The sequence below is a fragment of the Anopheles coustani genome, chromosome X, assembly GCF_943734705.1.
Source record: "Anopheles coustani chromosome X, idAnoCousDA_361_x.2, whole genome shotgun sequence".
In the NCBI taxonomy this organism is placed as follows: domain Eukaryota; kingdom Metazoa; phylum Arthropoda; class Insecta; order Diptera; family Culicidae; genus Anopheles; species Anopheles coustani.
This window is the reverse complement of record NC_071290.1, coordinates 11,091,331-11,118,563: the sequence shown is the minus strand read 5'-3', so window position 1 is coordinate 11,118,563 and position 27,233 is coordinate 11,091,331. Positions and strand designations below refer to the sequence as shown.

The following is a 27,233-nucleotide window of genomic DNA, read 5'->3' as shown; positions in this document are numbered from 1 at the left end:
AGCTTCTTCTGATAATTTGTTTAGGAAATTAATGAAAAAGCGGATATTTGTAAAAGTGGCTAGATTGCTAAATTATAAGTTTAGCAAGATGAATGCTACAAACCGAAATCGTTAGGAGACATTCAAACTATCTGCATGACATGAAGCAGTTGAAATACGAAGCTGTCAGATTCGCTAGTGCCGGGAAGCAGGTGAACAAATGTCAAACCATGGTGACCGAGAATTTTCTGATTTACGGGCTGATTCATCTCGAGAGATCGAAACGGAATCCTCGCATTCAAAATAGTGTTCGAGCAGTGGAATTTGTTGGCGCTTTTTTGTCTAGTTTTAGCGCTAGTATCGCTCACTTATCTAGTTCCAGTTAGTCTTCATTTGATCGTCGCTCCCTGGTACCCGCATACCCACGGAGTCAGCAGTGAATCGGTTTTGTTGTTTGTACGTTAGTCCGTTTTGAAATGCACCTCGCTAGGTTAGAGAGACAGCAAAGGTGGTAGTTGTGTGTTCCGGTGAACGGTGAGAGTTGGTTTCGGGAAAGGTTACGACAGGCAGCAGCGATTCTCGCGCAGGATGCCCGACGGCCGCAGCAGTGACTAATATGACAGCGCCGAGCAGCGGCCACGGGACGGCAAACGCTTGAACCGTTGGTTTTATTTTGGTTATTTTAGTCCGAGATATACGCATCCTGTGGGTGTCATCCAATCCAATGCCGTCCCGCTCGCCAGACCGATCGATCTAGTTGTCAGGCTGGTAGTGCTATAGGCGCCCGCAGTACATATTGTTGCGTAGATGGTGTTCCAACCGTGCGTACATGATGGATGTTGGATGCGACCGTTTGTGTGCGTGTGAAGTGTAGCGAGCAGCAGGCAGCAGCAGGGTTGGTTACATAGTGGCCGCGGCAGCATAATACGCGAGCGAGCGAATCGGACCAAAAAACCACCGCAGCAGCAGCAGCAGCATCACGGATCTAGCGCGACACTGTGGTTGTGTGGAATGTGAAAATAGAGAAAAATATTCGTGCAGAGGAGCGGGGGAAGGGATAGAAAACCTCCCTCCGGGCACCCGCAAACGAATGTGGCGTAAAGTGCGTGCAGTGAACACACTGTGGCTCCCTCGTATGAGCCCCCGTTCTGCTAGGGGGATTGGAGCAAGAATTTTCCATCCGAAAAGTCTGCCAACCAACCGAACCATTCAACCTTGCAATAAACCCACAGCCTATACGCTCGGCACAGGAGCTCAAAGGTTAGAGACTGTTTGCAAGCACCACACGAGACACACGCACACACACACGTACACATTCGCGCAAGCACAAACCCCTCTAACCCCCGGGCAAACTCGGATAAGGCAACGGGCAACGGGAATGGGGTAACATTTTGGTCGTGCCAGCCTACTTGGGTCTGCCTGCGCCCACACTGCCCGTGAACGGTGTTGCCAGTTGTGCTCGGCCCTTGCCAATCGTTGACAGTGGTGAGGATTTTCCTCGCAGACCGGCAACTTCCGGGATTGATTTTTCGTACAACCCGCCTGACCGTGCCTGACCCCAAACTGGAGCCTGTGTGCCACATCGCAAGCATCTTGAGGATTGTGGCGATTTTCGCCCGAAAGCCAAGGGGAAAAACTACCCCTAAGCATTGTACACAGGGGGAGGGAAAAAAGGCACACATACACGCACATACACATAGGCATGCAGATCTTGCGCACAGCCGCTTACACATGACACCCACATACATCCAAGGAGTGCCCAGAGACCTCATGTTGTTATTGTGGCAGCTGGTGAGGTGTCTTCAAGTGATCCGTGTGGCGAGTAGCAGGAGTGCATCTTCCTTTACGGCTGCCAACCGGTCAGCGGGCTGTAGGCGGTAGGTACGCGCGGGACGAAGTACCATTTCCGGCCTTCGCTTCCCGGTGCCTTGTCTTGTAAGATTATACCCACTGAGCTTGCCAGCTCGGCGCGCTAGTGCTCGGCAGGTGCCGCACAATAGGAAATACGAGGTGCAAGTAAGCTGAACCCTACAGCATTGCCTCTTTTGGGATGGTGGAAGGTGTCGATGTTGATAATACATTGTTTTATCTCGCTCAGCACTCTTGGTGCTCTTGTTTCTATGCCCTGTTAGGGGAGGGAAGGAGTAGAATGGGTTTGGTTGGTTGGTTTGTGCAAATTGATTTCAGCAAACGGTGACCCGCGGCATTCATATCCGATCTACAGCGACCTGACCCGGCTCTAAACGAAGACCCGTACGGGAAACTGCTTGAACCCAGGCGGCTCATGGCAGGCGAGAAAAGTGCGTGAAAGTGAACCCAAAACCGTTACTACAATACGCGGGCCAGCGGGGAGGAAATTGTAAAAGCGAAAGAAAAACGTTCATCCCAAGTTTGACGCATTCGCCATCGAACTGTCAAAGCGCCATCTATCAACACCCGAATCAGCAGTACCGGTCATCGAGCGATAAAAGCATCAATCCAACATTACTACATAAGACGGACGTAGGAGAAAGGTGCAGGCTAAGATTGCCCCGAACAACAACCCGACCCGGTTCACCAAGAAGTCACCAGACAAAAGGACAAAAGCCTGCTCTTCAGACCACCAAGTAAAGGGGTACGTATATTGAGGAAAGATTTCCATCCCATCTATCAGTAATTCTAATTATCGTCTGCTTCAAGGTTTACCCGTTTCATCCATAAACGTCGGTCACTGGTGGGTCGTACGGACACTTACTTATATTGGTGTACAAACTCGAGGTTTACCATTTACATACACATTTGTGCATTTCTTTTGGATACCATTGGGGCTCGGGTTCCTTTCATTGATGTCATCGTAGCAAAATTCGAAATGGAAATCACTTATTGCAGAATTGCACCAAGAAGTAAAATGTCACCCAACGGAACAATCCGCTAATGCCTGCAGTAGAGATATTGTTTTGTCATGCACACGAAGAAGTGTCATTTCACATCAACTGTTTCCTTGATTGATTCATTTTGTAGGCTTTTGGTAAAGGATTACGGGGTTTTCAAACCGATAAAGTAGAGGCGATAAAAAGATAATAGATTCCTTCTAATGTCATTGGAACCTCGATTCGGTTTAATTTATGTACGATGAGTATTTTAACTAACTTATTTCCTTTCACCACATCTGAATCGCCCATGTACCGTTGGATATCTATTGAAACTTATTTCTTAATATTCATTTTTTTCATGTTACATCGGGTCCTGCATCCGCCATTGGTTACTGACAACAACACTATCACTGGCATGTGGTCTGTCTTGGTGGGGGAACCGGAACGGAACCGTCATTTCGGATCGGACAACGACGACACGTTTTTATGATGATGTTTCATTCAACACACCGCTTCACCATCGGCGAACGTCATAAAGAAATCGAGCTTATCGAGGGTCCCATCTTCTGCACAAGCCCCCGAGATAGTCGGGAAAAGGCTACATTCGCCGATCAAGCCGTTCGGTTAGGCTTAGTATGGGTGGACGTAGGAAACGAAATGTACGTACAGCTCGAGTGAGAGAACAATTTGTTCGGTGTTTTCCGTAGTCATCTCTTCTAGAATAGGCTGCGCTAGATTTGTATGTTCGCTTGCTAAAACAAATGTTGCACATAACACACTTTTTGCAGCGATTTAAATCGCGATTTTGTCTGTTCTATTGTGAATGTTAACGGCATTAACAGTAATAGTAGCGCTAATTAAAAATGTGCTACTAACGGTGGGCATTTTAGTGAAAGGCACATAATAATATGTTTCCATGCTAAGCTTGTAATGAACTAACGTTAACGAGGTAAATATTAATTTGTTGAGTTTATAGAAATAGTGGATGATTGCCCTCCACCAAAAAATAGAGATTAAATTTCCCATATCGTTTCGAAACATGAAACGACTGATAGTTCCAAACACGAGAATTTGACAGTCATGATTTTCTTCCATCGTCAACCCGGTGCAGATACCGTAATATTACTTTGCTATGTAGAAAAAAGAAATCGCGAACCTTCCCTCCTGATGGGACCCGTGAAATACCCATTTATGGTGACGAATTTGATTGCACTTTGGTGTCGACGCGCATCATGAACCGGTCACCACCTGGTGGCGCGGGGGGTTGCATCGGTCATCAGGCGAACCCTTCACTAAGCTTATGATTGCTCTCGCTCGCACTCTGGCATAGATGGTGTGTATGTGCTACTCTCAATGCCTTGGATAGTTTTTTAGCCTTGGTGTGGGGAAAGCAATTGTAAAGGAACGCAAGGAAACGTGTGCCTACTGCCTGACCAGCTGCAATATCCATGAAACACGGTTACCATTGATTTTTGACGAGTATACACGGACAGATGGCATTCAGTTGTTGGCACCTCGGTAGCAAAGCAACTCTTCAATCTGGTATAAAGTTTAAAGTTTTAAGTTGATATTTTTGCTAGTGGTTTAACATATTATAATCTATTTGTTTTAGCTTCAACAAACACTTATCAATAGGCTTGGAATTAATACTATATACATGGATTTAGTGGAATACAATCTGGTCGTACCCGGTCCTATGTGTGACTTCCATTACACGTAACCTGTGCTTTGATGCTTCAAAAATTGTTTCTGTGACAATATCGATGCTAAAACTGATTGTTCATGTTGAAACATATTTCAGTTAATTAAGAAACCTTCCATTTGCTGCCGATGAGATGGCTACTGTGGTGTTCCTTGCAATTGGTTGTGAATCAATTTCGATGCGCTATTCCATTTTCAGTAGGAACATCAGTCTTATGTGTGTCGGTTAGCATTTTGGTAATTGATTTATATTCTATTAACTTAGCTTGGAAAGTAACGCAAATGTTAAAGCAATCGGTGATAAACCCAAAGCCCGCTACCAACCATCGAGTGTTGATTTAAGACACAATCCATCTGTTTGGTTTTTTTTTTACATCTCGTCTCGTCGCAAGCAGCGTGGAGGTTGAAAGTGTGCAACAAATTTAAACGGGTTCTTTATTAGTTCACTTTATTGTACCGCGCCCCGATAGTGTTGTTGTCTTATGGTTATCCTTTAATGCTAAATAAATTCTGATGCAGATACGGCATGTCAGCCACCGTCAGCCGGCTTTCCATCGACACAGAAACACACACACACACACTTTCCAACGCATCGCCCAGATGTGACCCATCCATTATTTGCATGTTGTTTATTCGTTTTTTTCTTCTATTCTCTGCTTTCTTTTACATATCCGTGTGTACGCCTCACGCCACGTCACGCTCTCGCCACACGTCACATGGGGACGAAATTGGATCCGACATCATCATTAAACGCTGGGCCACACGAAAAACCACATCCATAAAACACGCGCCACCACCATCCACCCCGTTGCGGATTTCCTTCATGGGCAACGGCCAATTTTTTCACGTACTTCAAACATGTGGGAACGCGGAAAACACATGTATCGTCCACACGGGAAACGTCTTGATGTCATCCGGCGCCGGGATGTGTGTGTGTGTGTGTATGTGTGCGCGCACCAACGTACCGCCGGCTATACCCAATCATCATACACACCCACAAAACGTCCACCCGCTGGCTTCGCTTGCTGATGGCCGTTTTAGATCCAGCTTGCGCCAGCTTCCGGTTAAGAATTGTATCATCGGCCTCAAGGAGTTTCCTTTGGACCGAGCGCGAAACAAAAGGCGAAGAAGCAACCAAGGCAGTGGTGCCAATCGCTGTTAGAAAAAGTCCTGTTCGGGGAGAGTTTTCCATTAGTTCCGCTTAACATGGCGTAGGGCGTTGCACCCTTTAAGATTCACAGGCAACACAACAGGTGGTTGGACATTAGTAGCATTCAAAAAAGAAGTTTTGATGAGTGAGACACGAGGAAGGAAAATCCGAATTGTGCGCTTTTCCGCATAACCCGCCACTGTTGCCCCTTTCGTACGTGAGCGCAAGAAAACTGTAAATAGTCACTTAAGTGAAATGGCATCTCCACTGCCCGCTGGCATGCAACTGGTGCCGAAGTCGAGTGATTAGTGCATGCAGACGCATTTTGTTATTTAGACGCATAGTTTGGCCCTTTGCCCGCACGGCACAGCCGGTTGGCAATCGATCCTGTTCTCGCCGATCTACCGGTACCGTCTGTCGTATTTTGTGTGTGTGTTTGTGTGTGAATGTGTGTGTATGACTAAACCTGCGTTACCGTGAGTAAGGGCCGGCCGGCCGGCAGCAGTGTGTTACGCAGGTGGAGATCCTCCGCCGGACATGTGGGTAGCGCAAGGCTACCGGGGACACCATTGAAGGTCAGAGAACCAAAAGGACTGCTAGGGGACACGGGGGTCACAGTATCCTCGTTCCCTTTGCCTGCCTCGTGCTTGGGTTGCCGCTGACGTGCACGGAGGGCGTCACCACACAGCAGCAGGCAGCGCCCTTCACTCAAATTCCTCTTCACCCAGAGCCACTCGACGCGAATCGCCGAGCCCAGTTCGCCCCCGACAACCCCGACCGACGCTCCAGACACGATGGATAGCCCTAGTGCCGGCGGGCGGCGCCGTGGCAACTCTCGAATCAATGCCGAGGACCAAGCGCTGGATCAGATCGCCAAGGAGGTAAGTTACGGTCGTTTCATACATTCCTTCTGCTTTTTTTCTTCTCTAAATAATAAAAATTTACCATCGATTGGGTGGTTTCTTGCCGATGCGAGCGTCCCACTGGGACCATGAGGATAATAAAAAGATTTTGCCTGATTTTAGTAGCCGTAAACCGTCACACAACTTTAGTACGGTAGGGTGTGCCGTTCGTCGTGACCCTCGAGAGGTCGGTAAAAAAAATCCCTCACTTTGGTCGTCCCCATAAAGGATCAGCGTTCAACTGCATTGTAAAAACCAAGGGAATCATGCTTCCATTAGCGAAACAAATATCAATTGGTATTGAAAGCGAGACAGTGATCGTGACTCCGAAGACGACGTCACGCAGCGTGGATTATGGGACTAAAAAAATCGAGGATGGGTAAAACGGGGTTCCGATAACGTCGCAAGTGATTCTCGGCGAATAGAGAATCGTACAGGAGAGCCCTTACACGACCATCGTTATGTTTCGTCCGTGCTAAAGTTTTATGGTCGGAAACAAATCCGTATGCTTCGCTTTCCTCGTGTCTGGATATTTAATTACGTTTTTTACTACCCTCTATTTGTAGCCAACCCTTTGGAGCCAACGCGAACGGATAGGCCTTTCCTTGGATGTTTTTTTTTATTTCCTCATGCCTCCAAGATCGTACATGATTTCCCGTGCCGTATCGGCAAGTGTTGGCCGATAGGAAGGGGGTGTATGGTTGCATAAGAAAGGATTGCGGAGTGCACTTTCTGGCAAAGACGTCCGGTCGGGCCGATCTCGCGTATTTTTATTGCTGGTGCAGAGCGAGCAGCTATTTTGCAGCCGTCCGTGAGGCAGCCTATGCTTCACGCGCTTCAACGATGCTAAAACGATGTGCAACATCGCGGGCAGCTGTGTACGGGTTTCGTTTTAATATTCTAATCCACCCGCGGCGCAACGCGGGTGTCGTAAAATGCACTTATGTTTTTTTCCACTCGGTACGTTTTTCCGCTCCGTGGTATTTTCTTTCCAATGGGAACAAAGGGCCCTTTTGGCGTCGAAGAAAATAGCCCATGGGCCGGATATCACGCAGACGCGTCGTTTGTTTTGCACACATGTCGAACGAAACAGGACGGAAATTTTCCAACCGGATGTGATTTTTCTGTGATCTTCGTCGTCTTTTATGATCGTCGCTTTGCTTTGGTGAAAATCGTTTCTGGTTCTGAGGGTTGGAAAAACGATGCAGATGTTTTTGTTTGCATTGGACGCACATACTTTTGCTTTTCTCCATATTTTTCGCATTGAGCATGTTGTTTTTGTTCGTTCCACTGAAGTTTTATTGAACTTTGTCCCTGGTAGAACAAATTTAGAACGGGGTAGCATTTTCTTCGTCGCGTTGATGGTACATGGATGATGATCGATCCCTATTTGGAAATCCATTATCGAATATTGAAATGTTCTTGGACGACCCGGCAGGCCTAGACGATTGTGGACCGACGTTGCGTTGGGAAAACCGATCGTACCGGATCCTCGGAAAATAACTCCCATTTTCCAATAGCTTAACGAGTGCCTTGTCACCACGCTGAATACCCGCTGATGGCTTTACATTCTATCCAAGGCCCCCGCCGGTCTGCCCGCCGGTTTCTCTCCCATCCGGGCCGGTTGCACAATTGTCTCAACGAATTGATGGTGATCGTTTATTTTCATTTTATTTCTAGGCCCGCTTCTCTTTTACTCTATTTCCCCGGTGGTGTTGGGGATTCGTGTTGGACTTTTGGAGATTCAAACGTGCCCCCTCCGTCTTCCAACCACCACCCATCACCCCGCCTCAAGCGAGGGTTTCGGATGCGGCGCGGCCCCGAGTTCGATAAATCAAACGGGCGTAATGGTTTTCCAGGGAGAGAAAAATTATCAACCATTACCGGCGTAACGACACGCGTGGGGTCGGACATACGGCTACCTAAACGAAAGGAAAACAAACGGATGATGTCTTCCTGCCGCGATTTGCCCGCCGCGATTGATTGATGATGCATTGCTTTGTTTTCGCCAGCGAACTCATCAAAAGCGGAGCGAGAGGAAAACGTCGCGACTCGCTTTTCAGCGTTGGGAAACTCTGTCCCTCCCGGTAACGTTACCCGCAACCGATCGATCTCGCGTAACTTCGGGTGGGGCGGAAGTGTTTGCGTGACGGAAAAAGATATTCTGCAGCTATTAAATGCAACAAACGCACACGCGTGTCTAGGAAGCGGAGGAAAATAGATCGAGAGTGTGAGTACGGCGAGAGCTACGCGCCGTGTGGGTGGGTGGGTATGTGTTTTTCCGCCTACCGGGAGAGGGTCCGACCCTTCTTGTCTCGGTTTGCGATCGGGGGTCGCATTATAAATACCGATCGGAAGCGGAAAACCCACGTCAGGATCGGCACTCGGATGAACGCTCCCTCTCACGTGCGCCTTCCGTCTGACACGGTGATGACCCTTCACTACCCCACGCTCTTGCCCTTCCTTCTAACCTCTCCCTCACGACCGTTCTTGGCGTCTTTGAATGATCGATCGAAGTTGCGCGCCCTGTTGAACACAATTCGTTAGCGTCCCGTTACCGCAGGGAAGCAACTGGAGCAACGTTGGAGGGAGAAAAGCTAAAGAGGAAAGACATCCCCCACCCCCTCCCCACTCATATCCTCCATCCAAACCGGAAGGGAAATGCCAAATGGTGGTGCCGGGGTTTCAAAACCGCGTGGAAGATGGATCGACTGAAGCGCTGCCGCGGTGGGGAAGGATTTTTCACTCAAAACTGTTCCGGTTTGGCGTTCTTCGTAGCTAATCTTTGCACTCCGCCGGAAACGTTTGGGGCGTGCTCGGCGTTTGTCCCGTCGGCGTGTCGCGATCGCTTCCGATCCGAGTTGGCGGATCGTGCTGGGATGTTCTTTCCCCTTCCCGGGGTTGTCATTTCCCAGGGTTCCCGTAAGGCCAGGATTCGGTTGTGCCTGGAATCTTCTCCGCTGTTGAGTTGAGCCGTTGACGAATGCCGTTAATGACGGCGAGGGGGAGAGTCTTTTTTCCGCCCCAGGAAATGTGTATATATCTGTTGTCAATCGTCGTGCGCTCGCGGTGAAAGCCCCCGCAGTACAATCGATTAAGCTGTGATGGCGCTAAGTGGAGTGGGGGAAGAATCTAATACCCAGCGGGGCGCAATGGTTCAGCATTACAATAACCATTAACGGTAAACAAACCGTAACGCGGTCCGAGCCGTCAAAATCGTTCCGCTGCTTGTTTTCCAGCAAGAGCAGCAATTGAGTGGCTGTTTTACACATCGGATGCAAGAGGTACTTTTATTACAACTGGCTGATGCCCTCTTAAGCCGATGGAAAGGCAAACGCGAACAATCCGCACTGAAACAATCGATCGGTCTTCTCCATTGCAGTTTGACAGCTTTTTACAAATCAACATTCTGGTGTTAGTGGGCTACACTGCGTTCCAAAATGATAGCCTCATCTAGTTTTTTTTTTCTATGCATGCCTTATTAAAGCATTGTTTTTTTTTCAACAAAAAATAATAACTATTTTTGAGTATTCCATGAATACTTTTTATTATATATTTGTATTTTTTTGTGAAAACACTTAGTAGAGGGTCACCACAAACTAAATTGATGCATTCATTATATCGATCATATAACGATAAACTTGGTGTGATAATGTAGAGTAGCTTTCTAACCATGTAATAATAAAATACACATTGTTTAGTTTGTTAGATTAATATGTAATGAAAAAATACCAACTTCGAACACATTCGAATTTTTTGTCATTTTGTCGCTATTTTGGCCCACTTTGTTTCTACTTTGGCCCTCCTGTGTATCAGTTTTGGTCCAGATAAAAAATGCTTATTTTATGTAATTTTGATTTAAATAATGATTAAAATAAGTTAGAAACAACTTTTTATCTTTACCATTATTGAATAAGTGAGTTAAAATGCTTAATTTGCTATTTTAATATTCACCTTTTTACTGTTGATGGCACTTGAAAGTCTTTGGCAATCAGCTGAATTTCGATTTAGCCCAAACCAGTTTTCCTTGCATGGCAAAACTTTTGTTTTGAGTTCAAAAAATTGAAGTATCGTTTTGATAATTCATAAAAACCCTCAAAAGCTAAGAAAAATATTACTTCCTATATTTTTCGATGTGGGCGAACTATCTGGGTACAGCATTATAGGTTGAAAAAGTTATAGTTTCGTAGATCTATTGCTCGAAAAATTTTGATGAAATCGCTCCCATACTTGGCATTTAAGTAGAATAACTAGATTTTAACATATTAAAAAAGGTTGCAGAACGAATTTATTAGAAATCCGTGTGATAATTGATGTCCTTTCTATGTGGCCCAATATTATATGCATGGGCTAAATCTCCCTCACTGCCCTACTTAACCTTTTTTTTATTTAAAAAACACATCTGGAATACAATTTTATTCTATCGATAAATATGTGTCTGTAATTCACCTTTTCCTGTGATCATTTACATTAGCGAAAGATTGAAAAAAATCTAGATGAGGCTATCATTTCGGAACGCAGTGTAACTCTTCACAATCAATGTACGGCGCTTTCGTCTGATTAACAACGCCAATGATATTTGTTATTACCACGAAGCATCTTTTGACAGAGGAAGAAAGCGGTTTTAGCGTACCTCAGAGTTTGCGTCCAGCTGGATCCTGGAAAATGGCGTGTTCACAAACTAACGAATATGCGGGATCACTCACCCGCTTTGGCAGGGATGCGCGGGAAGGAAGTTGCGTCCCACAGTGGAGTCTAATTACGCACCCAGCAACAGTGGCGTCAGCGCCATACGCCCATTCCACAAATGCAAGCGGAGCTGCATTCGATGACGGCGATAATCGAGCCGCCGTGAGGTAATCGGTCCAAGCTGAGCTGGCTAAAATTAGACCCTTCGGGGTGATGGCTGGGTCCTGGAGCCGGCTTGTGAAGAGTATGGCCATAACCACTATGGTGGGGGGAGGGAGAACCACTACTCACGTACGCGCAAAGCACGTGGTACCCAACAATGTAACAGCACGGCGGGGAGGAGGTGTGGACATTGCTTGTAACTAGGCATAAACCACCAAGGGTGCGCTTCTTCCGGCGAGAAGGAATTGGCATAGCTCTGCGCGAGAGCTATCCAACGCCGCCATCTAGCTGGCCACGCGGCGGTCGCCCGGCTTTACGGCGTAAAGGAAATGCGGCGGCGGCGGAGATGCGTCTGCAAGTCTGGGCTAAAGATAGACGGCCAAGTCCCGCACATTTCGCTCTTCCAGCGTGCGACAAGCGACGACCGGAGGTGACGTTCTCCCCGCACTTACCCCGCCGGGGGCATTCGTGCGCATTTTTCACGGGAAAAATTAAACAGAAAATAAAACAAGAAAAACTAGGTCTACCGATGGTGGTTCTTCCCCCCCCCCCCCCCAAAAAAAGGCCAAGTAAGAGTGAGAGGAGCTACGGGAGGGTGCCGGATGGGGGACCCCATTCTATGCCAGGGTGGCGCCTCACACCCGGTGGGCGAGGAGGAGGAGGGTGGGTGGAACTCCACGTGGATTTCCACGCTTCATTCCACTCCCGGATTCGCATTCGGATGTGGACTCGAGCTTCCGACGTGGAAGTTTCCGCACCGCCAGGGGGAAGACGGTTGACGAATGGGTGATGCATCGGCATCTGGAAGCATCGAACATCGAACTCTTGTTTTCCCGAGCTATGGTTTTAAATACCTTCCATTCGCCGTTTGTAACCTCTCACCTCGACCGTTTCCTTTCCTACGAATAGAAGCGTTAGAGAATGGGATGTTTTAAGATGGGCACAGTATAGGCAAGAGAGTGCGTGCCTTATCCGCCTTCACGTGGCTTCATCCTGTAAGAAAGTCGAGTATGCTGTGAGCTGTCTATCAAAGAGAGCGACACATTTTGATCGTAGCTCGAGTTACATGTACTTGAAGAAAGTTTAGTCCCAAGCGAGGGTCACGAGCCCTCTCGGACCTATTTCCCAATCCCCAAATTTTTCATGGAAGAAGATTCAGTGGCGCATGCCAATTAACAAAACCATGGAATACCTCCTGGCTACGTATCCAACGGGTCAACAGCTCCTGAAGTGAAATCGGGCCTTATCATCGCAACCAACACCAAACCATTCGCTTCCGGTCGCACAGCTTGCCTTTTTGGGTGCGCCTTTGGGTGTTATCTTGTTCCGCCATTTCTCTGAGGTATCATTCGCCCTCCTGGTTGTGCAAGTCGAGAGTCGTATATGTATACAGTCTCTTTCAGCTTTTGCTCAATTTCTTCACAATTATGTTCTACTTTATTGGTGATAAGATGAACCTACAGTGGCTTTTAGTCAAAGTCGGACACCTGAAAATCAAATAACGTTTAAGTATTGTCATCTTCTTCTTTAAAACAGGATACTTCTCCTACTTTTCCTTTTCACTCATATGCAACAATTATAAATGGAAATGATTTATTTCTGGATCTAATCTGGGAGGAAAGCGAAGGAAAAAAGCCAACATATTGTTTTATTTCCATCTCTTATTTCCAGAGTAGATTAATTAAAAGTTAGTAACAAATGCCAACACAATAAAACAAACACATCTTTGTCATTTGAAGTTGCGTTAGCTACTTCCTGGCAAAAGATAATTTTTTTTAATGTTTAAAGGTGTAGATAGATGGCAGCAACTTTCATGCAAAGGAAGATTCCGAATTCAGCAGTATGACTCACAAAAATTTAATGTCAACCGGCAATGAACCGGTAAACAAACTATGCAGAATTGAAAATGAGCTATATTATTCCATCTCTAAAATTAATCATACTACTCATTTAGCGTTGGGAATCATACGAGTGAACTTGAACCGCATAAATGGATGCCCTTTATTTCGGTTGATGAACGTTTTAAACGGTTTTCTCGGTTAATGAACTTTTTAAACTCTTACTCCGCCGGATATTTGCGACGATAGTGTTACAGGCATGTTTGATAAACTGTAATTGTACAATTTTCTCTTGTTTTACTCATCATGCCAATGGTTTTTATGGTTCTTAACTCTTCTTTCTTAGTTTTACATATTTGAATTGTATGCAAAACCAAGGCGACAGAGTGTGTAACTTTTTGACAGATGCATAAGAAAAGTGCCAAAGCAGCGATCGGCTTCGGCTAGCATCGGCTCGTGCTCGTCGGGCTAATTTTCCTTCCCGCCAGCCCCGAACCACCCACCTCCTCCCCTTGGACCCGCCGCGCTTGCATATGTCAGCGAGGATGTCCAAAAATAAGACTCGTTTCGTCAGCCAGCCAGACGGACAGACGGTTCGCAACCATCTCGTCTTACTCTCTCTCTCTCTTGTGCGTGTTCGCTGGGTTTGTGAGGTGAGAAAATCTGTGGGATGCTGGGGCAGAGCAGAGGTCGGATGGACAGACGATGCATCTTGCCGCGTGCAGTTCGACGTTCGTGGGGGAAAACAAGCAAAAGGGTGCTATAGAGGCGCGAGAGGTAGAACAGGAAGCGCACGAGAACGGCAGGGTGGAGGAAAAGAATCGTGATCGGAAACCGGCCTTCTCTCGTCGGCAGCAGTCGTTCTCGGTCAAACGAAGCGTACGCACGCGCCTCCTCGGTCGTTGTCGTGTGGTGTCGTGTGTCGGGAAGTCATCATTCCGGCATCGAGATTTTATCCATTCCAGGCACCCGGAGTCGAGAACTTAGCCGCAGTAGGTCCAGTCGTAGTTGTTCCGCGACGGAAGCTGGTCGGTTCCGGCTTTCCGGTTGAACGAGTTTATCCTCAACAACATCACATCCTTTGCTCTAGTGTTTTCCGCCCTAGTTGTCGTGCGTGTTACCAAGTTTTCGGGTGGGTGTTTTCTGAGTGTGTACGTGGGCCAACAACTAGCGCGAGTGCGTTTCGTAAATTTTCCGTCGACGAGTTTTGCAAAGCACGTCTGTGCGTCGAAATCTCCTTCGCCTCGAGCCAACGACACCGTCTTCAATCAAAAAGTGATCGCGATGGTGCAGCTGAAGGTGCAGCAGAGTTCACTGGTCAGCAAGCTGGTCCAGCATCAGTGGGGCCCTTCGTTGAGCGACTGTCTGGAGCTGGAAGCCGCCTGCCAACCCAAGGGGCTCGCCGTCAAGGGAACCTGGCGCTATGTGAGTAGCTGACTACGTTAGTCCTAACGCTGCGGGAAACCTGGGTGTCAAACAGGCGCCGCAGCACCGGAGATGCAAATTACGTACAACGTCAAGCCCGCAAACGTTTGATACACATGCTAGAAATAATCTTCACAGCCCGTGTCGGTGTCCTCACTTTCACTTACGGCATTACGCTGGAGCATCGGTATCCGGGCATGTCGGTTTTGCATGTCGTTTTGTGTTTTTAACTCGCCTACTCGGAAATGTAGTCCGTGCAAGTGATAGCACGTGTGCACATACCGCCACAGCGAGTGCAGTTTTCATCAACAAGGGGTGCGTTCGCACCATCTTTCCAAGCGATGTGAATACGAACGGCGGGTTCTGGAGGTTTTGTTTTCTACCCACTCGAACCCCCCAACTTCATAAATTAGATGCGCATCTCTTCATGATTCCGCACACAGAGACATTCTTCGTACTTTCACGACCTGGGTTTTGCGGTGAAATGTGGGCTTTGGGGTTTTTAATAGCATGCAAGCTGCTGCCAACTGGCAACGGAAGTTCAATGCACTATTCGATGCCTTCATCTCAGGATAAGCAGAATCTCTGGGAGAGAGCCTCCGTCTTTGATGTCGGTGGACGCTTGGCATTAGTTTCGATAGTTTCACGCTAGCCGCTTCGACTAGATCGACGAGCCCCGGCAATCAACTCTCTTTGCAAATAGAAATCAAACCAACTAGAGACTGAACCGGGTGAAAGTGAACCGTGTTTGCAACGGATTTCTTCCGTCCTTCGCAATCTCCGCTCGGCTTCCCGAGTTGGAGCCGGTAACCATAACGAAACCATTCTTGCACGCTTCCCCCCCTTCTCTGATGCGTTGCGTTACCATTTTTGTCTGCGGGAAACGTAGCATCGCATGCATGCTGATCGGCTGACTAGATCCCCCACCACACTTAACTTCTCCATCGTATGTTTGTTCCTTTCGGCGGTCAATTGGCACGACGATAAGAAGTCCGCACGGTGAGCAATTTAACGGCTACGTGGTATACTTAGTTCCGCCGCGTGAAACCTCCACTTTGTATCGACGATTCCGTTTTGTCTGCCAACTGCACATCCGGCTTGAAGTCAGGGAAATTTATTCTACATAAATCGTCACAGATTCTGATGGTTCCGATCTAGGTTGCTGAAGCGGATTTACTTCCCCGCTGGTGCAAATACTCTCACGCCAACGTTGTTAGTGACGATGCACACGTATGAAAACTATCAGAGCATGCATTGGTAGCCCGTCGAAGAATGTACCAGTTTCCTCTTGCGCCTCCCTCGCAAACATCCTGACGCGATCCTGCAATAGCCAGACGAACAAGATAGCACGATGAGCATATACTCGGTTTGCTGTGGTGAGGCTGGTTAGGTTCGCAGAGCATTAACCAAACGGTCGGACATTACAGCGGAAAACTGGAAGGGATTGTTTGACGGGGGGGAAAAATGGAGAAACTTGTAGTCTATTGTGAGCTTCCCGCAACCAACCATGTGTGCCGGCGTTGTTTCGTCTGCATCGGGCCACAGACAGCTGTAACAACAGCTACGAGAACTCAGCTGCGCTGGACGGGCAATTTCTTCTGGGCATCCTGGTTCACTTTTCCCTTTTTGCGCCGCAAATAAACGAAACACCATATTACGATAACATCCAAAACTATCTATTGTAGGTGGTTTCGTTTTGGTTCTAGTGAGATTGGTCCAGTAGAGTCGCTTGGGACATTCTTTTTATTGGGCAACTCACAATATAGTTGTCAAGCACATCCAACCAAAACACACGAATCGCGCCACTGTCAGCCATTTTGGACAAAGCTATGCATCATTTGAATATTGTTTGAAAGCTGACGGATTGCACGGGTCACCGGCCGATCGTGGCACGCGCTTGCGAAGCGCTTGGTCCAGAAAGATCAGGGGTCGCGGTACTCGGGTGATCTCATTCTCTCACGCTGTTCGCAAGCTCCCCTCGTTTTGCGGGGTGACGTTTGTGCATGAGAATTTCTCACCAGACCCGCGGGATCAATAGGAGCGTTCGGTGGCCTTTTTGTGTGAGCTTCGCGAGACGCCAGGCGGTTGTGGCGGTGGTGGTGAGGCACGCGGTTGTGAAGCCTCACCGCGTGTCCAGTCCGCCGTCGACTTACAACCAACAACAACGCCGCATCTCGCTCGCACGGCCGGGTTGGGGCTCACGTTACCGCGCACAGTAGGCACTGATGCTGAGCATCATCGCGTGGTGGTGGCCGCTGCACGCCTTCGTACCTGGTTCTATTCGCAGCCGGGGCTTCATTCAGTCGACGAATGGCTGGCTGCCCCGACGGTACAAACTCGGAAGGTTTCGCGCGCGCTCCCTATCGCGAGCCCCTCGGTATTTGCTCGGTGACATCTCCCCACATCCATCGGTCGTTGGTGTGCACACAGCGGGTGTGCGTGCGTGTGTACTCGTGAAGGCTCGCAGATGAACGCAGCTGCAAAGCCCAAGACAGTGGGGCAAAAAACCCCGCATCGGCCGAGGGACCATCAACTCCATTCGATGATCATTTGCAAACTGGGCTGGGGTGATGAATAATCAACTGACGCATGCGATGTGCGTTTAAAGTGCGAGTGGGTGACAAATTGGACGCCCCGGAATAAGTGTGTCCCAGGGCAATCCCAACCCGGGTTGGAACCCCCTCCGATAGGCCTGAGATACGCCCTTACCCACATTATCCTAGTCGCGCTTGGAGTAATGATCGTGAAATTAGAAATCTACGGCCATCTCATCTTCATTGCGCTTCTGGTGGAAGGGAAGCTGCAAAACGCCCTGCAAACACTACGATGAATGAAAGGCGTTGGCAGCAGCAGTGAGACGTTGCCGATAGTTTTGGCTGAAATATCTTCCACCGCAGTGTCATTCGATACCGACTCCAGTCACCACTCCAGTGAGGCTTGTCGTGTGATGCTTCAGTGAGAGCATCTGGAGGTGCACAGATTAGAAACAGTATCCGTCGAATTCGATTCGTGCGTATTGGGTGGCAATGTAATTTGAATACAAGCGATACCCGAGCGGTTGTTTTACGGGTGCTGATCGCCTTCACCCTAGTACATCCTCATCCTCCGACCGGCTCATTTCTGACCAAGCGCATCGCTTAGTGAGCAAAAAGGACCCAGTCCTTTTAGGCGTTCGATCGGAAGAGTGGCTTAAGATTAGGGGAGTCAATTTCGTGGTTTGGTGCAGTGTTATTCGTCCATTGGAAGCGTTTGCCAATGGGTAGTGAAATGCCTTATCCCTTTGCTGAAAATAATTCGACCCACGGCAACCTTCGAGAGAGAGAGTTCTGTCAGTAATCGTGTGAAGCGCACAATAGACAATAGGTGGTTTGTGTGGGATTTTCGTTTGATTGATTGACGACCCTTGGCCGGGGTGCGGTAGTACGTTCGCTATGAGTGTCACACGCCGGCAGCAGGCGAACGATGATGACGCTAGTGACAGCAGTAGCGTGGGTGACATTTACGAGCTGGCGCACAGTGAACTGCACGCGCCGTCGGGCCCCGCGATCGAAGAGGGTAATGGGGTCGACGCCGTGAAGCCACCGCCGTCGCTGGAGTTCGACAAAACCGCTACCAGCGACGGCGGATCGGTCGACATTAACCGCAATCGGATCGCCGAACCGGGGTTCGACGGGCTGGAGGATCGCTCGCTGACCAGCGTGTACAGCGACGCAGGCGTCGAGCAGGTCCTCGGGCGTCGAGCTAGCTTTGAATGTGACCTACCTTCACCCGACCAGCACGACGACGGTGGACCACAGCCCCACTCGGAGGAGCTCTTCGACCGGAGCGATGACAGCCGGAACAGCAGCAGTCTGCGCAGCGACAGCTACCATGACTCCTCGTCCATGCACGAGCCGCACCAGCAGCAGCACGGAGGCCACGGGCACCATCCGTCGTACGAGCCGCACCGCCAGCACCATCGCCTCTCGGTTAGTCACACCGGCGACGAGTTCAGCTCCGAGGAGGACGATGCGTTCGTAGAGTTGCTCGAGCGGGCGAATGACATCGTAGGTGGACCTAGGATTACGACTCACTCACACACAACCACGCTATCTTACAACCGTCATCGTCCCGCGCCGCTTTAATCTGTTCGTCGTCCTCGTTACAAACACTCGGCCGGGTGTTTGCAGTACCGTTTGCTTTGGTGGTGGTGGAGGTGATGGAATGACCAGTAGAGTTGGTAGCGCTTGTTTTTAGATAACCCTGATGGAAGGGATCGTAGTCATATCTGGCACAGCCATACCCAATCCCTTGATCAATCATTCGCCAGAAAACAATCCGTGCCATTCACCTTTTGACAATTTCTCTTGCAAGTCCTTTTCAATTCTTGTTCCATAATTTCGCTTTACGGGTTTGTAGATTAGTATTCCATCGATGGTTGGGGTTCGTTGCTCGACTACCAATCTTTTTTTTTCTGACCGTAATTTCTGATCCAATTTCCAACCCTCGACGCAAAGGTTTATCCAGATATGGCTTCCATTGACATACACCCGCGCGGCGAGAGTTTGTCATCCGTGATCTGATCTGACGAACAGGATATGTGGTTGCCTCTTGCGCGTTTGACAGTTCCGCCGAAAGAAGCTCCTTTCCCCGAACACGAGACAAATCCAAACAAATCGTAGACGGGTGACACAGTCCCAGCTGCTACAGCGAGGGGAGGATCAAAAAACCGACGACCGACCCATTGATCCGGCCAGCCAAGGGGTCGCCGCCGCCGTGAAGATGCGACAGCGAAGATCCCCCACGGACCACATGCAATCGGTGCTTCCTGTCTGACAACGACCTAGCATAACAGCGCGGGTACGGTAACCTAATACAGCTGATCCGGCCACCCCTCGAAGATATGGAGTCCGCGTTATGACGTGCCGGCGACTCGACGACCCATCCCGAACGAAAGTGAACGTCGATCATAACCTAGAAACCGAAACAATGCCAGGAAGCTGACGCACACGCCCGGGTCCCCGCTCGGCGCGATGTTTATTTTGGTGCTCGGGATGCATTTCGGGATGCAGTAAGCGTGTGTACTGCACCCCCCTCCCCCCTGCCCTAGCCAAACAGGCACGCGAGCTGTGCAGCTGGAGAGAAAAATTGGAACAACAACACACAACAGGAGGGAAAACAAAAACATCCACCAATTAAATGGCCATATGGGCCTCGTAGCGTATCATGCACGTTCAATTGCGCCCGTTCATTTCGGGGGTGTTTGCTCAGGCTGCCCCTCCCCCTCTGGTCGGCAGAGGGGATCTTCCCGGAAATAGTGTTTCATCAGAGACAGCGTCGTCGACGACCAGCTGGTTCGATCGATCTGGTTGTGGGCGGAGGTTTGTGTGTTCTGTAAATAGTCCGACTAATGTAGAGGAGTCGCAGTAAACTGTAATATGTTAATTTTCGAACCTTTCACGGGTAGGAAAAACACAGATACAGGGGAAAAGACGAATCCGAGTGTCCAGGGACGGTAATTGTCCATTAAACGATGCCTGCCCGCGGGCCTCAGTAACTAAATCCGCTTGCGTGTGCTGGGATCGACCATGGTTCCATCTGTCATATATGTGTTACCGCTGTTTGTCTATTTATATATGTCTATAAATGTGCGTCCGGTATAATACCTCAATGTTCATATGAATATATGTCAAAGCATTCATTTCTCTGTTTCGATTGTCCGCTGACAACGTTCCGGCGATGATAGATCCACCACTCCAGGCGAGCGGTTGGATATCGCCCTCCGCGAAGCGAAGCATGCACTAATTACGGTTTCTTCCGGTTGTTTTCTATTTTCCCCCTCCCGTAGGCGGAAGCCCGGTTAGCAGCCAGGCGGCAGGCAAGGGCGGAAGCCCGCGAGATACGTATGCGCGAGCTGGAGCGCCAGCAGAAGGAGCTGGAACAGAATGCGGACCGGGTGTTCGACCTGCAGCAACAGTCGATCGGACTGTCCGGCGAGCCGGTCAGTCTGGACCGCACCTCAACGCCGCGCTCGAGCCGAATGATGGCGCAGGGATCGGCCAGTGCGGCGCGCGGCAGTGCCCTCTCGTCCCGCCGCAACTCGGAGGATTCGCTCGAGGAGGAGGCACGCAGCTTACGCGATCTACGGCACGAGCTAAAGGTAAGTTTAGAGCTACACTGAGCGAAGCTTGAAAAAATAGCACCACCCTGTTTTGGGACAGTATTGTTGTCAATTTCCACAACTTTTTAGTTTGCTTCCAGTTTGGAATTTTATTGCAATCAGTTTCACAACGTGTCAGTGACGATCGTTTCAATGTGCACTATTTACATTTAAGCAATACGGCCAGGACGTTCTTTCTGAAAAATAAATAAATAATTTACATTTAAGCTGTGAAAATTCATAAAACAGGGGGTGACATGAATATAGAATTTGTAGCGGCAATTATAGATACTAGATACTCCAACAAAAACTTAATTCAAATACAGTTTTATGATGTTAGTTGTAAGCATACGAATAACAAAACACTGTGGTTCGTAGGTACGAAATCAATTTTTCCATGGTATTTTGCTCATTATACTCCCAGCATTTGCAAATAAGACTTATCAGCCCTTTTTATCGTTGCCTAATTGTTTGACGTTTGACGACAATCACGATGATCATGAACAGGCTAAAGATTTTCTATTAGATTAGGAACAAGAAATCATGTAGGACAATTTGAAACCCCAAATTTTTAGTCAGGAAACCGCTCTATAATCAGTTGTATTTTTAATATTGATGAAATAGTAATCATTTAAAATATGCCGTAATTGTAACTAGTAAATTACTAGTAAGTACCTGTAAAGTAAAGAGTTAAAAACATAACTCCTTTCACCACCCCTTCTTAACCGAGCATAGCCGGGGCGTCAAGCTAGTTATTAATAAAATAATAAAAATGCACGACAAGTTGTTATTTGTTGAAATATCTTCAATTGCTAAACAAATGCCGGAGTGGTGCTATTTTCATTTTACCCCCTTTTTATGAATGGTGTAGCTTAAATGTAAATAGACAACATTGATATGATCGTGACTGAACTGGAAACAAACTAAAACTTTATGGACATTAAATAAATATTAGCAAAAAACAGAGTGCTGTTATTTTCGCTTCCCGGAGTGCACATGAGCCTTTTGATATCAATCACTTGTGTCTGCCGTAGGATGTGGAGGAGCGGTTCCGTAAGGCGATGATTGCGAACGCGCAGCTAGACAACGAGCGGTCGTCGCTCAACTACCAGATACAGCTGCTGAAGGACAAGCTGGAGGAGATGGAGGAGTCGCACACGCAGCTGCAGCGCGAGTATCGGGAGAAGTGCCGCGACCGGGAGGCGCTCAAGCGCAACAACGACAAGCTGAGCGAGGAGCTGAAGCTCGTCCAGGGCCAGCTGCAGGAGCGGGACGCGCTTATAGAGCAGTACGGGCTGGTCATAGTGACGGTGGAGAACGAGGACGGTACCGATGCGCATCGCGCCCTAGTCACAGCGGACAACGCACAGTTGCTCAAAACCGTACCGGGTTCGTTAGGTACGTTGCGATGGAATGGGTGGTTGGAGGGGGAGGGAAGCTGGCACCGCTCACCTAACCACGTTTCGCGCTTGATCCCTTTTGCAGACGTAAGACTGAAGAAGTTTGCCGAGGAAAAGCAGGAACTACAGAGCGAGCTGCAGACACTGCAGCAGCAACTGAACGACTTCAAAAGCAAGGGCCGCCGGAATACCTGCTCGAACGGGTTCGGTCTGGCCGACGACGACTACGAGGACGCGCAGCGTAAGTTTCCGCGCTTTCCCCGCACGCGCCCGCACGCGCCCGCACGATCACTCACGTTCCACCAACCACTCTTTCCTTCCGACAGGCGAAGCCAACAAGCTGATAACCGAGTATAAATACAAACTGCAGAAGGCGGAGCAGGAGATTGCGAACCTGCAGGCCAGCCTTGCCCGATCGGAGACGCAGGTGATTCGATACAAGAGCACCGCCGAGGCAGCCGAGAAGGCCGAGAGCGATCTGAAGATCGAGCGGCGAAAGTTGCAGCGGGAGGTAAGCACCCGCCTGGTGAGGCCAACAACACCGTGCAAAGATGGCCCTTTGAGAAACCGTGAACCCTGGGAAGTGTAGTTTTCTAATCTGTTTTTTAAATTCTTTTCCGCCCGACACTTTTACTTTCTCACGTCCTTCATCTGATCTGCCTCTTGCCATGCTGGTTCTATTATCAGCCCATAGTGACCCAGTTTTGGGACGAGTGCCACTGCCAGTGACGAAACTGGCCTCGGTAGATTACCCTTGACAAGCGAATTGCTTCATCCAATCACACACACACACAAGAAGTGCCTCCGAAAGCGTCCGAACGGGTTTCACACAAATCAGCGTTCCTTCCCAAACCCCCCCCACACACACACACATCCATACATTCGTTTCCAGGACTCGACTTGCTAGAGACTGCCACCAACCAACTGCCCAATTGAATCGACTGCCAAGCAGAACCGAGGACTAGACGATTCTTTCTTTCCCTCGAGGTTTCTGGTCGGGGTTCTGTTTACTACTTTATCAAATCAAACGGAAGCGTTGACAGAAGGCGACAGGGTTTCCGTTTCATACCGTTTTCCGCATTTGCCTTTCCAACCATCCGCTCCCCAGCAGTATCCGCCGGATCTGTTTTATTACAGATGGCAGGCCCCTTCCACTTCGGGGTTAACATCATCTCTTACGGTACGTCAGGCGTGTGATTTCGTGTGCCGTTGCTGTGTTTTGGTTTACCTCTTTTACAAAACCCTCCGAATTGCCTCCCCGCCCGGACTAAGTGCAGCTTGTTCGAATATCGCATATGATATCCCATTTCATTGTTCACCAAATCCCTTTTTCTGTGCTGTTCGAGATGTAAATAACACTCACGAATGTGTCCTTTTCCACGCTATGACGCGAAGGACGCGTTCTGTTACATCTTTTTCGTATCGTTCTGATGAGCCAAGTTTTTCCCTTACAGGCCAACTTCTAAAATACTCTGTCCAGTTGTTATAAGACCATCTTCATTTTCGTAAATTGAAAAGAACGCACCTGAAAATGAACTTGTTTTCGATAATGTTTTGACAAAATACTAATGAATTAGCCTAAAAATGAAATTTGCTATAATAACTGCACTTTCCTAACACCGTTTGATAGGATGTTTGAAGTCCATATAATTGTTCTCTAGTTGCTATATGACCACTTAAATATAGTCTGATTTGAATGGCATTTTATCAACACATCACAACCGTTTGTATGGGTGTAATAGCTTTTAGACTTTGATAAATGTAAATACTCTTTCCAATCTATTATATGTTCGTAATAGTTCTACTTGGCATACTTTCACTGAACGCAAGCTAACGCAAATACAGTCAAAGGTTAGCCCAACTTGTCGAAATCGGACGTTCAAGCTTCAGATAGCGTCCTCCAGATAGTTATGTTCCTTTTTTATGAATAGATCAAACTAAATAACCCACAAAAATTGTGACCTCCTTGAGACCATTAATTTCAACATTATTTGTCGAACGGTTTTTGGTAATTCATGTTACAGTACTTTTATAATTTTTAAGTAAATCGATTAGTGTTTTATCAAAAATGATTAAATACGAAAATGAAGGTGGCCGTATAGCAACTGGACCGAGTGTAGGCTGCAGAATGATCGACACCTTGGACTTTCTCTCTCTTTCTCCCTCTCTTTGTTAATGATTGATGAAGCAGCCTTGAACCATCTCTTACCTCGGAATTCCATTCGTGTGTGGGTTTGAACGTTTGTTCTTTTAACAAATCATCTTACTGACTTCCGCGTCTGTCATCAACATCGGCTGTGACTCATTGCTGACCACGATGCGTAAATATAAGTATGGTTTGCTGTGTGGTTTGCGTGTTCCTTTTTGTAAGGTTTGCTCATGTTTCATCTATGATCGTTAATCCCCATTCATCGTGAGGATCAGCCTTACCTGCGCTCTTCGTTCGAGACGTGGGCTCTGGACCACGCTACTAAATCATTATTCAACGCTGCTACAGCACATTTATTCTTCTAGTCGCGAGTGTGACACTAATTCCACCGTCTCTCTGTTGCATCTTTTAGAATCGCGAAGCAATGGACCGCCTTGAGGAGCTGGAAACATCGAACAACCATCTGCTAAAGCGGCTGGACAAGCTAAAGAACGTCAAAAGCACTATTATGAAGGACATTTGATAGGGCCACCCCGCCCAGCCCGCCAACGCCAACGCCACCGCCGCCGCCGCCCAGCCCCAGTAGGCGAATTTCTTGCACAAGGGAAACAAGAGGAGCCATACACACACACGACGCATCTACACAACAGTCTCTTCACCCCCCCACACAAGCATGCGCACACATCATTATTGCTCTAGAGTCCTAAACAGCATCTTCGCTTCGCCTGAACACGGGGAGCACGGTTCGATATATTTATAGTTAGAGGAAAGAAGCACCCCGCTGATGGTCCCGATTTTCGGTTACGGCAATCCGAATGCGACTTTCGTGGCTGGTACCCTAGGCAGTTGGGCTTGGCGCATCGATCGGAAGCACACCGGGGTCGCGCAGTTAGATTTTATGCTTGCTTATATAATTATATATATATACATATGTATCTTAGTTATAAACGATCGATCCGTTAGCTTAAAAGAGAAATCGGAAAGCGAGGTGATGAAGTGTAAAAAAACATAACTTTTAAACAATCTGTTTGAGCGCGGTACGGCCGTTGTGCTATATTCGTGGTCCGTTAGCTCGGCCCAGTGTTGAGGGTGGTGCCTTTAATTCGCTGCTCCATTCAGCTCATAGATACACACACGCAACCGGACGCCAAGTGTAGTTCGTTGGAATGCGCTGTACATCGTCCATCGGCCCTGGATGGTGGCTTTGGTGTACAATGAATATTTATCCTGGTTCAGCTGTCTGATTTTAGCAAACTCGTATCCAACAAGGACGTGGAAAACTGTTAAGCAATTCACTACCATGTTATAGCACATAATTCGAAGATGGTTTACAGCTGCGATCGACAGGAATGCAAAAACAAGTGGTAAAAACACAACCTGTGATTGAGTCTTGACAACTTCCGAGGGTCCTTTGCTTACTTCTCGTAACCTCTGTGCCGTTTGCATAAGACGTGCGCGTGTGTGTGTGTTTTATATTTGAACGAGAAGCGAGACAAAAAAAAGATACTAGCGGTTCCTATACATAAACCCATGCCCATGCACACACATCCACACGTACATACTCAAACACATAGATACAAGAATAGGAAAACAAATCACACCTCGTTACCTTGCGCATGCTCTTCCATTATGCAGATTTTAATTTATTTGAGTCACGGTTGTAAATGGGTGAAACAAACGGAAACAAGACAAAAAAAAAACGGTGGCGGCTGTGTGGCCCAGTGTGGACGCTCCTCGGCGGAACTGCAAGGAACGCAGGCGGAGACGGTAGTAGCGAAACGAAGTATATTATCGGTAAGGAAGCGTTAGGAAAACAAAAGAACAAGCAGCATAACGAAAGGGTTAAATTAATAAAAACAAAGATTATTCGAACAAAGAGAAGAGAAGCCCCAGATAAAGAAGAGGAGCCCCCGGATAAAGAAGAGGAGCCCCAGCTAAAGAAACAATAACTAAAATAGGCAAAAGACACGGAAACGGAACGGAATGGCAGCTTGTGTCTGCTTCGTTATTATTAGTAGTTTGTTTTTCTTTTTGTTCTTGTGATTCGTTCAGTTTTCTTTTTTGCTTTCCGCCAATGCAAACCGCGGACAAACGGTGGTTGTTGTAAGGCGCCTTTGGTTTTTTTTTGCTATAAAATTGCAAACGAAGGAGATGATCAGTAGCGTAGGGCGGAAAACCGCGACGCAGCATAGCAAAAACAACATAACAACACACCATAAATAGTGAGAAGAAGGAAGCGAGCGGAAAACGCACCGCAACGCGCCAGGTGTTTGTACACAAAATATTGTGGAAGAGCGAGGTAAAATAATCATATTATAAAAATATAAAAAATTAAAATAAATGAACCATCAAACAATAATTTATTACCCTCTTGGTTTGAAGCGATTCGAAAGCATTGCGTACGGAGTCCGGTTATACGTTTTCTCACTCTTTGTTTCTTTCCGGGATAAATAATACTCTACAAGACAGGTTTGTTTTTTTATTTTTCTGGAAGAAAAAAGGTAAACTTTTATTAAAAAATGTTCAGTTCAGAAGAATGTTCCAATACCATGCGCTCGTACGAGCAGGCCGGATTGTTTCATCATCTTTTTTTTCTAATTTCGTTATAAATCTTACACATGATTATACACATGAGTGGGGGCGGGGTTTTGGGGGGGACAGTAGTCATAATAATTATATCGATTGCTTAAGTAGAAAAGTGGAAAAAAACACATTATTAAGAAAAACCTAGTGGAAAATACACATCGACAGCGTCGATGGACGATGGGTGGAGGGGGAGGGAGTGTTACCTAGAAAGAAAAAACATGAGGCTAAAATATAAATGCTAGTGAGTAGGGTTAAAAGTAA

The 27,233-nt window shown here is 47.7% G+C and overlaps 2 protein-coding genes across 11 annotated transcripts in view; both read left to right on the top strand.

The window, feature by feature from the left end:
* LOC131269499 (aminopeptidase N) overlaps window positions 1-27,233 on the top strand; it is a 232,460-nt gene that overhangs the window by 127,570 nt on the left and 77,657 nt on the right. The window lies entirely within an intron of this gene.
* LOC131269503 (leucine-rich repeat flightless-interacting protein 2) lies at window positions 323-25,747 on the top strand. 10 transcript variants are annotated; one of them, XM_058271897.1, is made up of 10 exons: window positions 323-435; window positions 2,204-2,593; window positions 3,370-3,490; window positions 5,574-6,563; window positions 18,475-18,744; window positions 20,526-20,837; window positions 21,872-22,235; window positions 22,323-22,478; window positions 22,564-22,748; window positions 24,799-25,747. In XM_058271897.1, the coding sequence occupies exons 4-10, from the start codon at window positions 6,477-6,479 to the stop codon at window positions 24,907-24,909; spliced, it is 1,485 nt and encodes a 494-aa protein (XP_058127880.1). In that variant the 5' UTR covers window positions 323-435; window positions 2,204-2,593; window positions 3,370-3,490; window positions 5,574-6,476; the 3' UTR covers window positions 24,910-25,747. The 10 variants fall into 10 exon arrangements, with proteins under 10 accessions (XP_058127880.1, XP_058127877.1, XP_058127882.1 ...); XM_058271894.1 differs by lacking the exon at window positions 323-435 and adding an exon at window positions 518-535; XM_058271899.1 differs by lacking the exon at window positions 323-435 and adding an exon at window positions 525-640 and having other exon boundaries at window positions 18,475-18,666.